At 40.1% G+C, this 14,640-nt stretch overlaps 1 protein-coding gene across 1 annotated transcript; it reads left to right on the plus strand.

Moving 5' to 3' along the window:
- Window positions 1-575: 575 nt before the first annotated feature.
- Window positions 576-12,019, plus strand: LOC110494892 (heat shock factor protein 4). The gene is made up of 13 exons (XM_021570224.3): window positions 576-833; window positions 2,313-2,421; window positions 2,603-2,730; window positions 2,802-2,926; window positions 3,480-3,555; window positions 3,761-3,828; window positions 5,091-5,190; window positions 5,367-5,488; window positions 5,618-5,809; window positions 5,938-6,046; window positions 6,175-6,240; window positions 6,757-6,861; window positions 8,790-12,019. Exons 1-12 carry the CDS (start codon window positions 708-710, stop codon window positions 6,814-6,816), a joined length of 1,281 nt encoding a protein of 426 aa, XP_021425899.1. The 5' UTR covers window positions 576-707; the 3' UTR covers window positions 6,817-6,861; window positions 8,790-12,019.
- The last annotated feature ends 2,621 nt before the right edge of the window (window positions 12,020-14,640 follow it).

The following is a 14,640-nucleotide window of genomic DNA, read 5'->3' on the forward strand; positions in this document are numbered from 1 at the left end:
CCGGGGATGCAAATAAGAATTCAAATGGCATGGTCACAAATAGGAACTAATTTATTTCTGACCAGGATTTTAAATTTATTTTATCAGATTTTTCAATGACACAAACAACCTCGCAAACAAATTTCTCGAAAAATTGTGACACAAAACCAGTGGTTGTTGATACAAAAATCTTACAAACCACATACTGTACAATGTACTCTTTCTAAGGGTTATATGATATTTGTGTTTGTCCTTGAGCTATGATGAGTCTGAGTGTAGATGAGTCTGTGAGTGTAGGTTGGTGTAATCATGGCCTTTATGAGTTGTGATGAATGTGAGGTCTTTGAGACAACGACTCCTCTTGGAACTGGTCCTGAAAAGTTGTTCTTATAGGAGTGTTTATATCTGGACACACACACGTACTCACCAGCGCTCCTGTGCTGGTGCTCCTATTGTTTGGCATGACAGTGTGGTATTATTTTAGGCTTTGTGATGGCCTGTATTGCTCCCCAGTGGGGTCTTTTGTGTTGGAGGGCTATGGTGACGCTGCAGGGGCAGGTTTGTGCTGACGCTGGCCTGTGGGGATGACAGGGCCTGATATGGCCGAATGAGTAGTCCAGAGAGAGTCAGCAGCAAAGCAGCTCAGAAATGGAGTAGGACCTGGGCACGTACACACTCTCTCATACACATTCTTAATAACAGTTTGTTCATCCAACTGAAGCACAGCCATGCAGGAATCTCCTGGCTCTATTGGTGTGGATGGGGGTTATGCCAGTAATGTGCCTGCCTTCCTAACCAAACTGTGGACCCTGGTCGAGGACCCGGACACCAACCATCTCATCTGCTGGAGTGCTGTGAGTACCTGAAGGACTTACACTTCTGGTTGGTTAAAGAGAGTTAGCGGTCTTTCATACAGTGGAATATATTTCATGTGTTTGATAGAAATGACAAGATAGAGAAGTCTATTTTAGTGAAGATTCTACTTGTCTATTACTCAAGGATAGATCTATGTTTGAACATCAAATCAATTGGTGACCATTTATACCCGGGTTAACAAAACAAGATATCTGTTTAAACCTTTGGTTAACTCGACACTTCATCAGTGAAATTAGAAAATGCCTTTGTCTCGTTCCCTTTATAAAAGTATGGAAAATGTCATAAAAATAATGACTAGTATGTCAGCATTGTGTCTATGAAGGAGTGGTGAGACCACACACTAAGCACCCCTCGACATCTTTATTTTTGTACCTGATACTGTTATGCCGAAGACTCCACAATCTCGTTTACAGAGTCCTCAAAATGTCAGTGAGTAGCTATCTTTGAGAAAATTAAGAATGATTTCATCATGATCATTAGCTGATTTTGTGTGCTGGACTCGTATTGGGACAGATATAGTAACATAATTTGGCCAACCTATTTTTAACACTAAAATAATGTGACACTGCAGGGCTCTTCAACCTTTTTCTTGCACAGTGACCGAAAAGCACAGAATGAAACAAAGTTGAGCACGTGAAGGCAGGATAGCTTCACCGCTACATGGCAAAAAAGTAATGTCTAAAACACTACCAAGATTTGAATTTAGTTCAACTACCACCAAGTAGTTGAACTACACGTAGTTCACTAGGCTACTCCCCAACACTGAGCTAGAAAGGTAACACATTTTCACTTATAGCAGCTGTTTCGCTTGTTAAACAAAGATTAGCCATAGGTTGGCATTTTCTTTTATATCCAAGTCAAGAAATAAAGTTGTCATCATTAGAAAGAAGACATGCTGCTCTTTTCTACTGAAAATGTATTCATTCTGTTGTTGCTAGCAATATTCATAAAGACATTGGGGGGGAATTTTCAAAAAAATAGTTTCGCTGACCCTAGGTTGATTACCCCTGTGCTACTGGACTTTGACTAAGTGACAAAAGTGCATAATCTTGTCATTGATTCACTGTGAAATAGGTTGTGTACAGCTTACTGATAAATGTTTTTTCCCTCAACTTTCATTTCAGCATGCTTAAATTCTAAGAAATTAAAAAGGGAAGTGGCTAAGATTCCCCTGTCTGCTCGACTCCAGATAGTCTTTTCAAAAAGAACTAGGAAATGCAAAGTAAAGATTTTAATATGGACTTCTTGTTGTAAAGCAAATAAGACTTCCTATTTGAGCAACCTTGACATGATTTATAGGACTGAGCCTATTATGGTTTTGACACTAACGTCCTGGACTAAAAAGCATTGATCTGTGTCTGGGAAACTGGTTCTGAATGTTGAATTGAGGTAGTCAATGGCCAATCAGTGGTCCATAGAACTTAAACACAAACCCCTATTCTGGTTCTGTCCCTCAGACTGGAACCAGCTTCCATGTTTTTGACCAGGGAAGGTTTGCCAAGGAGGTGCTGCCAAAATACTTCAAACATAACAACATGGCCAGCTTTGTCCGTCAGCTCAACATGTGTGAGTACCTCTCCTCATCACTAAAGAATAAAGACCCTCTCGGATATTTAGCAGTATTTAGAAGTGAATAGTGTAGGAATGACTTGTGTATTGTGTAGTTACTGTAGCATAGGCATTCCTTTGAGTGTTTGTGCCTCTGGAGGTGTGTGTTGTGTGCCGCTAACTGTGGACTGGTGTGCAGATGGCTTCAGGAAGGTGGTGAACATAGAGCAGAGTGGCCTGGTGAAGCCAGAGCGAGACGACACAGAGTTCCAGCACCTCTACTTCCTGCAAGGCCACGAACACCTGCTGGAGCACATCAAGAGGAAGGTGAGACAGAAACCTAGGAAATAAAACACACACCCACACACACATGGTAAGACCTCTGTGTGTGTGTTTAGGTCTCCATCGTGAAGAGTGAAGAGACTAAAGTACGACAGGAGGACTTGAGTAAGCTGCTGTATGAGGTGCAGGTGCTGCGCAGTCAACAAGAGAACATGGAGTGTCAGATGCAAGACATGAAACAGTAAGTAGGAAGAACAGTGTGCTGATACAACGCATCAATCATAACTATATCCACAATGTATGACACATGCTAAATCAATACAGTACTGTAGCTGGTTTAATGACATTTAGTTTGAGGCACTGAACTGGGACAAAACATATTACGAATCATAGTAAGCCATATGCAACAGAGTCAAAGCAACTCATAGTCCATCCTCAGTAGTCCATGCATTGTCCCTAGCCTCATTGTATGTTTCAATGGTTTGGTCTATTGTCTCCATTGGTTGAAGAGAACATTCAGCCGCTCACCTGACCGTTGCGCCCTATAGTAGTGTCCGGTGTGCTGGTCAGGTGCAGTACAGGTGATCTTGTCACATGTCTCTGTCTGATCTGGAATAGGTGGATGACATTTGGCTGAGCGCTCAGATATGACACATCAGGGTGAACAGGCTGAAATCAGATCATTGCCTAGTCACACCATTTAATCACACATAGATCACACACATGCGGGGTGGTGAGTGAGGGGGTTGATAATGAAGTGGTGAATGTCACAGTGGTTTGTCTTACTCCTCCAGGCAGAATGAGGTGCTGTGGAGAGAGGTGGTCTCACTGAGACAGAACCACACCCAGCAGCAGAAAGTAATGAACAAGGTGAGAACCTCTGAACAAACATGACAATTGTGTGTGTGTGTGTGTGTGTGTGTGTGTTAGAGAGCGAGCGACAGGGGAGGAGTCAGTGTGTTACTTTGGTGCTAGTGCTAGTCTCAGAAACCCAGACCGCGGTACATTGTAAGAGGCAACCCGTCTGTCTAGAGAGACTTTGTGCTGCATCATTCTGTTTTTTGCTCCTTTATAGCTGATTCAGTTCCTATTCAGCCAGATGCAATCAAACGCACCCAGCACTGTAGGAATGAAGAGAAAGCTGTGAGTATACTGCTTCTCTTTGTAGTGTACACACACACACGCACACGCACACGCACACGCACACGTACACACACAAAGGCTAAGATTAACAATACATGCACTCAAAAACACACACAAACACACCTGTATGTACATACACTCAACACACTATACTAACAAATCGACAATAGTAACACAAACACTGCAGTGGGAACGGCCAGCTCAGCGGGATGTGGTCAGCTGACGAGCTGCACAATCACAGTTGAGATGAATGGAGCTGAATGCTGAATCAGACCTACTGAGCTCTAAGCCCCTCACACACACACACACACACACACACACACACACAATCACTCACCCCCCCTCCCATCCTCTCACACCCACACCACCCCACTTAACCAGGGCGCATGACCCTCTATCCTCTAAGAGAAATGCACTGTCAGCTTGTGTGACCCGTGTGAACAAATCAGTCGAAGGACAAGGCACAGTCACATACAACGCTCATATGTTCGCAGGTAGCCTAGTGGTTAGAGCATTGGGCCAGTAACCAAAAGGTTGCTGGATCAAATCCCAGAGCCGACAAGGTAAAAATCTGTCGTTCTGCCCCTGAGCAAGGCCATTAGAAGACGTGGATGTCGATTATGGCAGCTCCTCTCTGATTCAGAGGCGTTTGGTTAAATGCGGAAGACACATTTCAGTTGATTCAGTTGTACGACTGAATTACAACTGTCATGTCTCCATAACACCTAAAGATTTACAATCACAACTGACTACATTAACTGGACATTGTTCACGTTCATCACTGTGGCATAGCTGTGTTCTACAATACAATTCATGTTGTCATTGTGCCCTGCTGTTTGAGCTTAGTATTGGTTGCAGTAAATTAAACTTATAGAGATTGTGTACACAGCCTTGGCAAAATAGAAACAGTAGTGGCTGGTATAAGATAAATGAAAGAAAATATCACAAAAGTCAATTACATAGTGTAATTACTAACATACATTATTAACTTTTCTCAGTGTTTGAAAAGCAAGTGGGTTATTCAGTGTTTTAAGGTCTACGTGTTCTACACAAGCCAAGCTAGTTTCTCAAAACTACCACTGCTTTCTTAGTCACCCTTGCAGTTACTTCCCCTTATCCTTGGCTCTCATCCAGTAAAGACGAGCAGACACGACTCTCTATGGCTTTGTCAGTTCCATGGCATGTCATTGCACAAGAGTATTTCCATTGACTCGCATTGTTTTCTCAATATTCCCCCTCATGGTGATGCATGGCCACCCCAGTCCCCTCATGTTGGATGTTGGCTCCACCACACCTCCAGCCTCTAAGTTCAGCCATAGCCACCAAATGGAGTCCCTGCATGAGCCCTTCTATATCCAGTCGGTGAGAACCCACTCTACCTTTTTGCTAGTTGTACTGCATTTATAGTTTCCATTTAACATTGGGACATTATGATTATCATAAAATAAAGCCCTTTATATTTTGAACTGCACAGTGATTGTCAGGCTGTGAGCTTCACAAACCTTTAATCAAACTCTCTTACTGCTCCTTCTCTACAGCCATCTACAGAAACGGCCTCTTGCTCCAATAGTGCAATGACAGGAGGACCAATCATATCAGACGTTACGGAAATGTCACAGCCCACTAACATGGCCATTCAAATGCAAACAGAGGAGACAAGGTGAGGATCAAAGGTCAAAGTCACCTTTTATCCTGTAGTGATTTCCAAAGTAAAAAAATCCAGTATCTAGCCTTATTCAGCAGGGCTGATATAAACCGATAAGAATGCTGTGTATCTGTCCCCACACAGGGATAAGTGTATGATGCTTATCAAAGAGGAACCAGTGAGCCCAGGGGTGCGAGGCAGGGGGGATGGTGTTCCACTGGGCTCCTGCGAGGTGTGTTCTGAACCCCCTGTCCTCCATGTTGCCATGGTACAGTCCGTCCTGGAGGGCAGAGGGTCTGGAGCAGAGAGGAGGAGCAAGAGACCTGCTCTGGAAAGGTACACCCCCCCCCCCCCCCCCCCCCACACACACACACACAGATAAACAGCTCTATATTGTTTTATTTTATTACATATTAATGTATTGTTTTCAAGTGAAGTAGTGTGATATGGTGTGTGTGTTGTAGACCAGAAGTACCTGATGCTGTAGAGAATGTGGACATGAGTCTAGAGGACTTGCAGCTTCTCCTGAGGACCCACCAGCAAAGCGTGGAGCCCACCGCTGCTGTCATAGATGTGAGTAGGACACTCTGAAGCTTGGGGGAAACAACGTTACTGCAGAAACAGGCATAATGGCTCCCATGTGAAGTTTCTCTTCACTAGATAAGAGCTCATACTGACATGACGCTGTTCTGTCTTTACAGCCATTCAATTTCAACCTGCCCTTGAGTGAGTGGAACTTTAATGATATGGAGTCCAACCTAAAATCAGTGAGTAGAATATGTTTATGGTGTTTGAATTAGCTCTGCCCAGATATTATATCTTGAAGTTTAGTTATATATATATATATATTCAGTGAAATCAACCAGTCAGTAAAGTCAACACAAGTTATGAGTTACTGTGATTTTCCACTAGTTGCCACAGCCACAAATTTGAAATGGTATTTATCGTAAAATTCTGTCTTCATATAAGGTTAGCAGCGTGGTTTAGGTTAGAGTTAAGATTAGGTTTCAAATCAGATTTTAAGAAGATAAATTGTAGAAATCGGCTGGGTTTGACTTTGTCTGTGGTAACTAGTGACGACCATTACTGTGTCAGCCATAAATGACTGGCTTTAGACAGACAAAGGCAGGTAATGGTAAAACCAACTTGTCAACATTTGACCTCACTTCTTGGGACTATGAATCAGTGTGTGCTGTGCATGTAGCCTCTCTGCAGTTGGTTTATAGTACTGGTCAGTGTTATCTGTAGTAGTATCCAATCCCCCCATGAATCATGTGTTCCAGTACATGTTTCAGAGCCAGGAGGCAGAGGCTTACCCCAACGCTGGATGTGACGAACAGTAACAGCTTGACAGATCAGCTGACACAGGCTAGTCCTGACAAAGACAGGTACAGTGAGTCGTTTTTTGGGGGGTATCTGTACTTTACTATTTCTATTTGACAACTTTTACTCCACTACATTCCTAAGAAAATATGTACTTTTTACTCTCATACATTTTCCCTGATACCCAAAAGAAGTCGCTACATTTGGAATGCTTAGCAGAACAGGAAAATGGCCCAATTCACACACTTATCAAGCGAACACGTGGTCATCCCTTCTGCCTCTGATCTAGCAGACTCGATCAACACAAATGCGTTGTTTGGAAAATGATGCCACTGTTGGAGGGTGCCCCTCGCTATCCGGACATTTTTAAACAAGAAAACCATGCTGTCTGGTTTGCTTAATATAAGGAGTTGAAGTGATTTATAGCATTTACTTTTGATACTGAAGTATATTTCAAATCAAATACTTTTACTCAATTATTCTACTGGGTGACTTTCACTTTTACTTGAGTCATTTTCTATTAAGACATCTTTACTTTTACTCAAGTATGATAGTTGGGTGCATTTTGAACCACAGGCCATTTGTAGAACTGGATCTTTGTGCGTAGTTGAATGATCATATGGGCAGCAGTGGCGTGTATTCGTGGATGCCAAGGGAAGCCAGGCTTCCCCCCCCAAAAAAATGACCAAGAAAAAAACATACAAATAATTTATTTTGTCTCTGTGTTTCATAAATTTCCTTAAATTCGCACGAGGCTGAACATATCTTACTGGAGGAAGCATCCAAGTTAACGAAACAGCGCCCCTCTGTCTCTGTATGTGTAGCCCATCTATGCTGTCTGATCAAAAAGAGTATGACGTTGTTGCCGTCTGTAGCATTGAATGCAAGGGAAGGCAGCGAGCATTTGGCCTCCCTTGATCATTATTTAAATAAAATAATAACCAATCCACGTTGCGCTAAACTGAGTGAGTTCAGCTGTGAATGGTCCTGGCGCACCAAAAAACAGCGTCAAGGGAAGCCAGTTTGTACCTATCACATATGAAGCCAAACAACATCGACATAACTTGAATTGTTATAACTCATTGTGTCATTGTCCTCCGGTAGCTAGCTAGCTAAAATTGTCCCTTTCCTAAATTAGCCATGGATGGAGATAGGGATTTGGGCTTGTGGTTTTACTTAAATCTCTGTATTGGCCAATGATTATAAAGGTGATTCTGATCAAACCATAAATGCATACATTGAGCCCCTGGCCTGAGAGGATGGAAGTTCAACATGTCGCTAGCTAATGTATATGTAGTTAACTAGCTGGCCTGGCACATTGTTGCTCATGAAAGAAAGTTAGGCTAGCGAGCAAGCATTTTAGTAACCTAGGACAACAAAAACTAAAAGTGTGTATAGACCGTTTAGGCAACATGAAAGAGGATGGCATTGGCATTTTTCAACAGGTAGGGTGAGTCAACATGTTTTTTCCACTTACAGACAGACCGACAGCAAGCAGGACCGTGTACAGCCACATCAGATTTAGCTTTCGTTGATTGGACTAAATCGTTTTTGGTATCTTTTAGTTGTCAATGTATTAGACTTAGGTGATTAGATGATGAAATGGTGCTGGAATAGTGGAGGCAGTGCCTGTTTTCTTTGACACTTGCGGTAACCAATAGTTGTTTAGTAGTCCGAAAATGTCAAACATTAACTTGCTAGGTCATGTAACTGTTTGTTACATGCAATATGTTTTGTGGACATATGTTGTTCTCCGGTTTTGTGATGAAACAAAAGTTTATTGTCTCGGCCTTAGTTCATATGCCTTCACACTGAAATATAGACCTAACAGGTTATAGAGCAAACAACACAATAGGTTGTAATATGGGATTTTTTTTTTTCCTGGCTTGGCTTCCCCAATGATGTTACCCACACACCACTACTGATGGACAGCTCAGTTTGTACTGAGAATAGAAAATATTTACCTTTCTTTTGTGTTTCTGCTTTTGGCCAGAAAACAAGACATTCCTCAAGGCTCTCAGATGTGTTCCATCCGCAGTCGTCACATCTTAGATCCAGCGCACCTGACCCAATGTGAGCAGAGCAGGAGGGATTCCTGTCACTCAGAGCTCTGTGGGCCCACCTTCCATCCACCAGACTGTCAGCCCTGGGGAGTTTTTTTCAGAAGCACTATATGGCTTTTCAGAGAACCAGAGGTTAATCTATTTGGAATTATTCAGACTTCCTTCACTGAAGTTCAACAGTTTTATTGGTGGAGACCCTGGCAGTTTTCACTTCAAAAGTTGATCCGCAGGACATCCTGACATAAGCAATGGCTTCTCTCTCTAAAACTGGACTGAGCTACATTTAGAGTGCCTGACTGAGGGACTTCAACTCATGAAAGACCAACCGACCAGTTGATATTTCAAGGATAAATTCCTAGCACAGAATTGGAGTACAACCAGCAAGTTCTACTATTCTCTGCCATCATTCCAGTGGTAGTATGCAAAGTTGCATCATACCAAAGTGGCCCAAGTTTGTAAGCACTTTAGTCTGTGTGGGAGAGTTTCTGCTTGTGGCGCTGATTTATTTCCCAAATAGCCCATTTGGTATGAAAATTATATTCTTGTGCAAATACTATATTTGTATTTCAAAATGATATTCATAAAATTACAGAAACAGTGTTATCTTCTGTATGTTTTAATGTGAGAGGTCTAGGAAATATTTATGATAGACTTCCCATTTGAAAAAACAATGAAGACACCATACATTGCTGTTTTGCACAATTTGTATCACAATTTATTCTTAATCACAATCCATATATTTCCCTTGAAACAGTGCATTTGGGCACTCCTGTGCACAAGAGTAACTTAGACAAATTGTTAAATACTGTGCATTAGTCAAATGTAGAAGAAGAGCTAGATGACCCAACTTCAGCTGAAGTTTAGATAAGATCAATGTGTAGACTCACTAAACAGAGAGGAAAGAGAGATGTACTAGTGTCACTAAACCTGTGTCTGTCTATTTGTCTTTTCTCTTCCATCCATATAACTTTCTAGCTACCACATCTCTCTTTTTTTTCTGATTAGTTTAACCTGATTTATTATAGATAAACATTATGACCTTCCATTGATTTTAGTGGTGGATAGAGGCAAAGTAACGTTTGATTTCAAGACAGATGAAGAGCCTCCCTAGAGCATTTGGACTCTACAATGCCTCCATTTGTTTCAGAGACAGGCCAAATCCCATATTTGGATTATACACAATATACAAACAAAAGTATGTGGACACCCCTTCAAATTAGTGTATTCAGCTATTTCAGCCAGACCCGTTGCTGACACGTGTATATAATAGAGGACACAGCCATGCAGTCTCAATAGATGAACATTGGCAATAGACTGGCCTTACTGAAGAGCTCAGTGACTTTCAATGTGGCACCGTCATAGGATGCCACCTTTCAAACAATCAGTTCGTCAAATTTCTGCCCTTCCAGAGCTGCCCCGGTCAACTGTACGCACTGTAATTGTCTAGGAACAACAACGGCTTAGCCGCGAAGTGGTAGGCCACAAGCTTACAGAACAGGACCGCCGAGTGCTGAAGTGCACAGCACGTAAAAATCATCTGTCCTCGGGTTGCAACTCACACTACCAAATTCCGAACTGCCTCTGGAAGCAACATCAGCACAAGAACTGTTCGGGAGCTTCATAAATAGGTTTCCATGGCAAAGCAGACGCACACAAGCCTAGGATCACAATGTGGAATACCAAGCGTTGGCTGGAGTGGTGTAAAGCTCGCCGCCATTGGACTCTGGATCAGTGGAAATGCGTTCTCTGGAGTGATGAATCACGCTTCACCATCTGGCAGTCCAACGGACAAATCTGAGTTTGGAAGATGTCAGGAGAACACTACCTGCCCCAATGCATAGTGCCAACTGTAAAGTTTGGTGAAGGAGGAATAATGGTCTGGGGCTGTTCATGGTTCGGGCCCCTTAGTTCCAGTGAAGGAAAATCTTAATGCTACAGCATACAATTACATTCTAGATGATTCTGTGCTTCCAACTTTGTGGCAACAGTTTGGGGAAGGCCCCCTGTTTCAGCATGACAATGCCCCAGTGCACAAAGCAAGGCCCATACAGAAATGGTTTATGGAGATCGGTGTGGGAGATCTTGACTTGACTGGCCTGAGCACAGCTCTGACCTCAACCCCATCGAAAACTTTTGGGATTAATTGGAACGCAGACTGTGAGCCAGGCCTAATCGTCCAACATCAGTGCCCAACCTCACTGATGGCTGAATGGAAGGAAGTCCCTGCAGCAATGTTCCAACATCTAGTGGAAAGCCTTCCCAGAAGAGTGGAAGCTGTTATAGCAGCAAATAGGGGACGCACTCCATATTAATGCCCATGATTTTGGAATGAGATGTTCGACGAGCAGGTGTCCACATACTTTTGGTCATGTAGTGTGTCTTTCTTATACAAACTCCAGAAGGTATGGATGTGGACTGATGATGTAGGAGGGGGGTGCAATACCCCCCCCCCCCCCCCCCCACCCTCTTTCTCAATGATCTGAGCAGGCTCATATGATTTTGATAGACATCCTATATTCCTCAGATAATTTGGAATTTCTGGAAAACCATCAGAATCTGAAGAAACACCAGTGCACTTCTTTTGACTGTGGAGGACACATCTACATGGAAAACAGCCCAGGTCTTGACAATCTTCCCTTTGAACTGATAATACTATACTGTGCAATATTTCAGAGTTGTGAGAATTCACAAGGTTGCAATACATCAATGACCCTTGGAATGTATAAAGTAACTGTATCAGAGGCTGCATCATAAGTAACACCTGTAGACTATAATCTTAGAAGAGGGAAATGTAAGGTGGCGTATAATTGAAATTGCACTAAGAATTATCATTGTATTAGATTTAGCAGTGTTCATTTAGACTTAGTATTTATCAGTGTTTTCTTTATTACTGAAATATGAGTGTTTCTCTGATTTGCTAGGAGTGATACTTTACATTCAATTGGCATTGTATTTATTTTTTATTCATTTGCACTGATCGGATGTTGATGATCGGATGTTGATGATCGGATGTTGATGATCGGATGTTGATGATCGGATGTTGATGATCGGATGTTTTTAAATATATAGAATGCTTGTCAAGATTGCAGACTCATCAAAGTATTTCCATTTTTTGGATGAATTATCTTCTGTAACAAAATAAATCCATCGTTATAATGCACCATTGTCTATGGCTTTGCAAGGACAGTGTTGTACATGGGCAGAACTGGACTAAAGTCACAATGAAACAAAACATGTATGCAATGACACTAAAAGTAGTTAAAAATAAAAGTGAGCATTTCACAAGTGCTCTCGTTTGTGTGTGGGGAGGGGAAGAGGGAGGGGTGGATTATTTTACCAAAAAGAGACCTATCATGAAATTATAGTATTTTACCAAAAAGAGACCTGTCATGAAATTATAGTATTTTACCAAAAAGAGACCTGTCATGAAATTATAGTATTTTACCAAAAAGAGACCTGTCATGAAATTATAGTATTTTACCAAAAAGAGACCTATCATGAAATTATAGTATTTTACCAAAAAGAGACCTATCATGAAATTTTAGTATTTTACCAAAAAGAGACCTATCATGAAATTATAGTATTTTACCAAAAAGAGACCTGTCATGAAATTATAGTATTTTACCAAAAAGAGACCTATCATGAAATTATAGTATTTTACCAAAAAGAGACCTATCATGAAATTATAGTATTTTACCAAAAAGAGACCTGTCATGAAATTATAGTATTTTACCAAAAAGAGACCTATCATGAAATTATAGTATTTTACCAAAAAGAGACCTGTCATGAAATTATAGTATTTTACCAAAAAGAGACCTGTCATGAAATTATAGTATTTTACCAAAAAGAGACCTGTCATGAAATTATAGTATTTTACCAAAAAGAGACCTATCATGAAATTATAGTATTTTACCAAAAAGAGACCTGTCATGAAATTATAGTATTTTACCAAAAAGAGACCTGTCATGAAATTATAGTATTTTACCAAAAAGAGACCTGTCATGAAATTATAGTATTTTACCAAAAAGAGACCTATCATGAAATTATAGTATTTTACCAAAAAGAGACCTATCATGAAATTATAGTATTTTACCAAAAAGAGACCTGTCATGAAATTATAGTATTTTACCAAAAAGAGACCTGTCATGAAATTATAGTATTTTACCAAAAAGAGACCTGTCATGAAATTATAGTATTTTACCAAAAAGAGACCTATCATGAAATTATAGTATTTTACCAAAAAGAGACCTGTCATGAAATTATAGTATTTTACCAAAAAGAGACCTGTCATGAAATTATAGTATTTTACCAAAAAGAGACCTGTCATGAAATTATAGTATTTTACCAAAAAGAGACCTATCATGAAATTATAGTATTTTACCAAAAAGAGACCTGTCATGAAATTATAGTATTTTACCAAAAAGAGACCTGTCATGAAATTATAGTATTTTACCAAAAAGAGACCTGTCATGAAATTATAGTATTTTACCAAAAAGAGACCTATCATGAAATTATAGTATTTTACCAAAAAGAGACCTATCATGAAATTATAGTATTTTACCAAAAAGAGACCTGTCATGAAATTATAGTATTTTACCAAAAAGAGACCTGTCATGAAATTATAGTATTTTACCAAAAAGAGACCTGTCATGAAATTATAGTATTTTACCAAAAAGAGACCTATCATGAAATTATAGTATTTTACCAAAAAGAGACCTGTCATGAAATTATAGTATTTTACCAAAAAGAGACCTGTCATGAAATTATAGTATTTTACCAAAAAGAGACCTATCATGAAATTATAGTATTTTACCAAAAAGAGACCTGTCATGAAATTATAGTATTTTACCAAAAAGAGACCTATCATGAAATTATAGTATTTTACCAAAAAGAGACCTGTCATGAAATTATAGTATTTTACCAAAAAGAGACCTATCATGAAATTATAGTATTTTACCAAAAAGAGACCTATCATGAAATTATAGTATTTTACCAAAAAGAGACCTATCATGAAATTATAGTATTTTACCAAAAAGAGACCTATCATGAAATTATAGTATTTTACCAAAAAGAGACCTATCATGAAATTATAGTATTTTACCAAAAAGAGACCTATCATGAAATTATAGCATTTTACCAAAAAGAGACCTGTCATGAAATTATAGTATTTTACCAAAAAGAGGCCTATCATGAAATTATAGTATTTTATCATGTATATGTGATCAGTTAAACATTTTCTAAGCAGCATCATTATTTTACATGATTTCTGTTAGAACTATATGATAGCTGTTAACTCATCAAAAATGTAAGGAAAACTCATCTTCGGGGGTGGGAGTAGAGGGTGGCACTGAGGGTAGAGGTTAACAAGCAGTACAGATTCTAAGTATTTTTGCTCCTTCGATACTTTCATCCAGTGGGATATGATCCTGCTTACAAGACTCTGGGAAACCTGCAAGATCTTCTTGGATTAGGTTGAATTTCTGCCTGATCAGGGTCATCAGTATTAGATCCATGATGTCCAGTTTGAAGTTGGTGCTGTTGAAATGTGTAAGGAAAGAAATGGGCAAAGAATGCTAGAAAAGGTAGGCCAGTGTAAATTGTTGAGCAGGTTCGTTCTTGAGATGGTTTTTGGTTAATAGTTCCTCAACTTTGTGACATTGGATTTGTTTATGACAGGTTGATTTGTTTGGAGGCCATTTTGTCATGTAGCTGAATCTTCCCACTTGATTTGAATTCCGCAGTTTGCATCTGGTCATCCTCATATCTAGCTTTGCGGTAAAC

This window comes from Oncorhynchus mykiss, chromosome 2 (genome assembly GCF_057628025.1).
Source record: "Oncorhynchus mykiss isolate SJ-2025 chromosome 2, ASM5762802v1, whole genome shotgun sequence".
Classification (NCBI taxonomy): domain Eukaryota; kingdom Metazoa; phylum Chordata; class Actinopteri; order Salmoniformes; family Salmonidae; genus Oncorhynchus; species Oncorhynchus mykiss.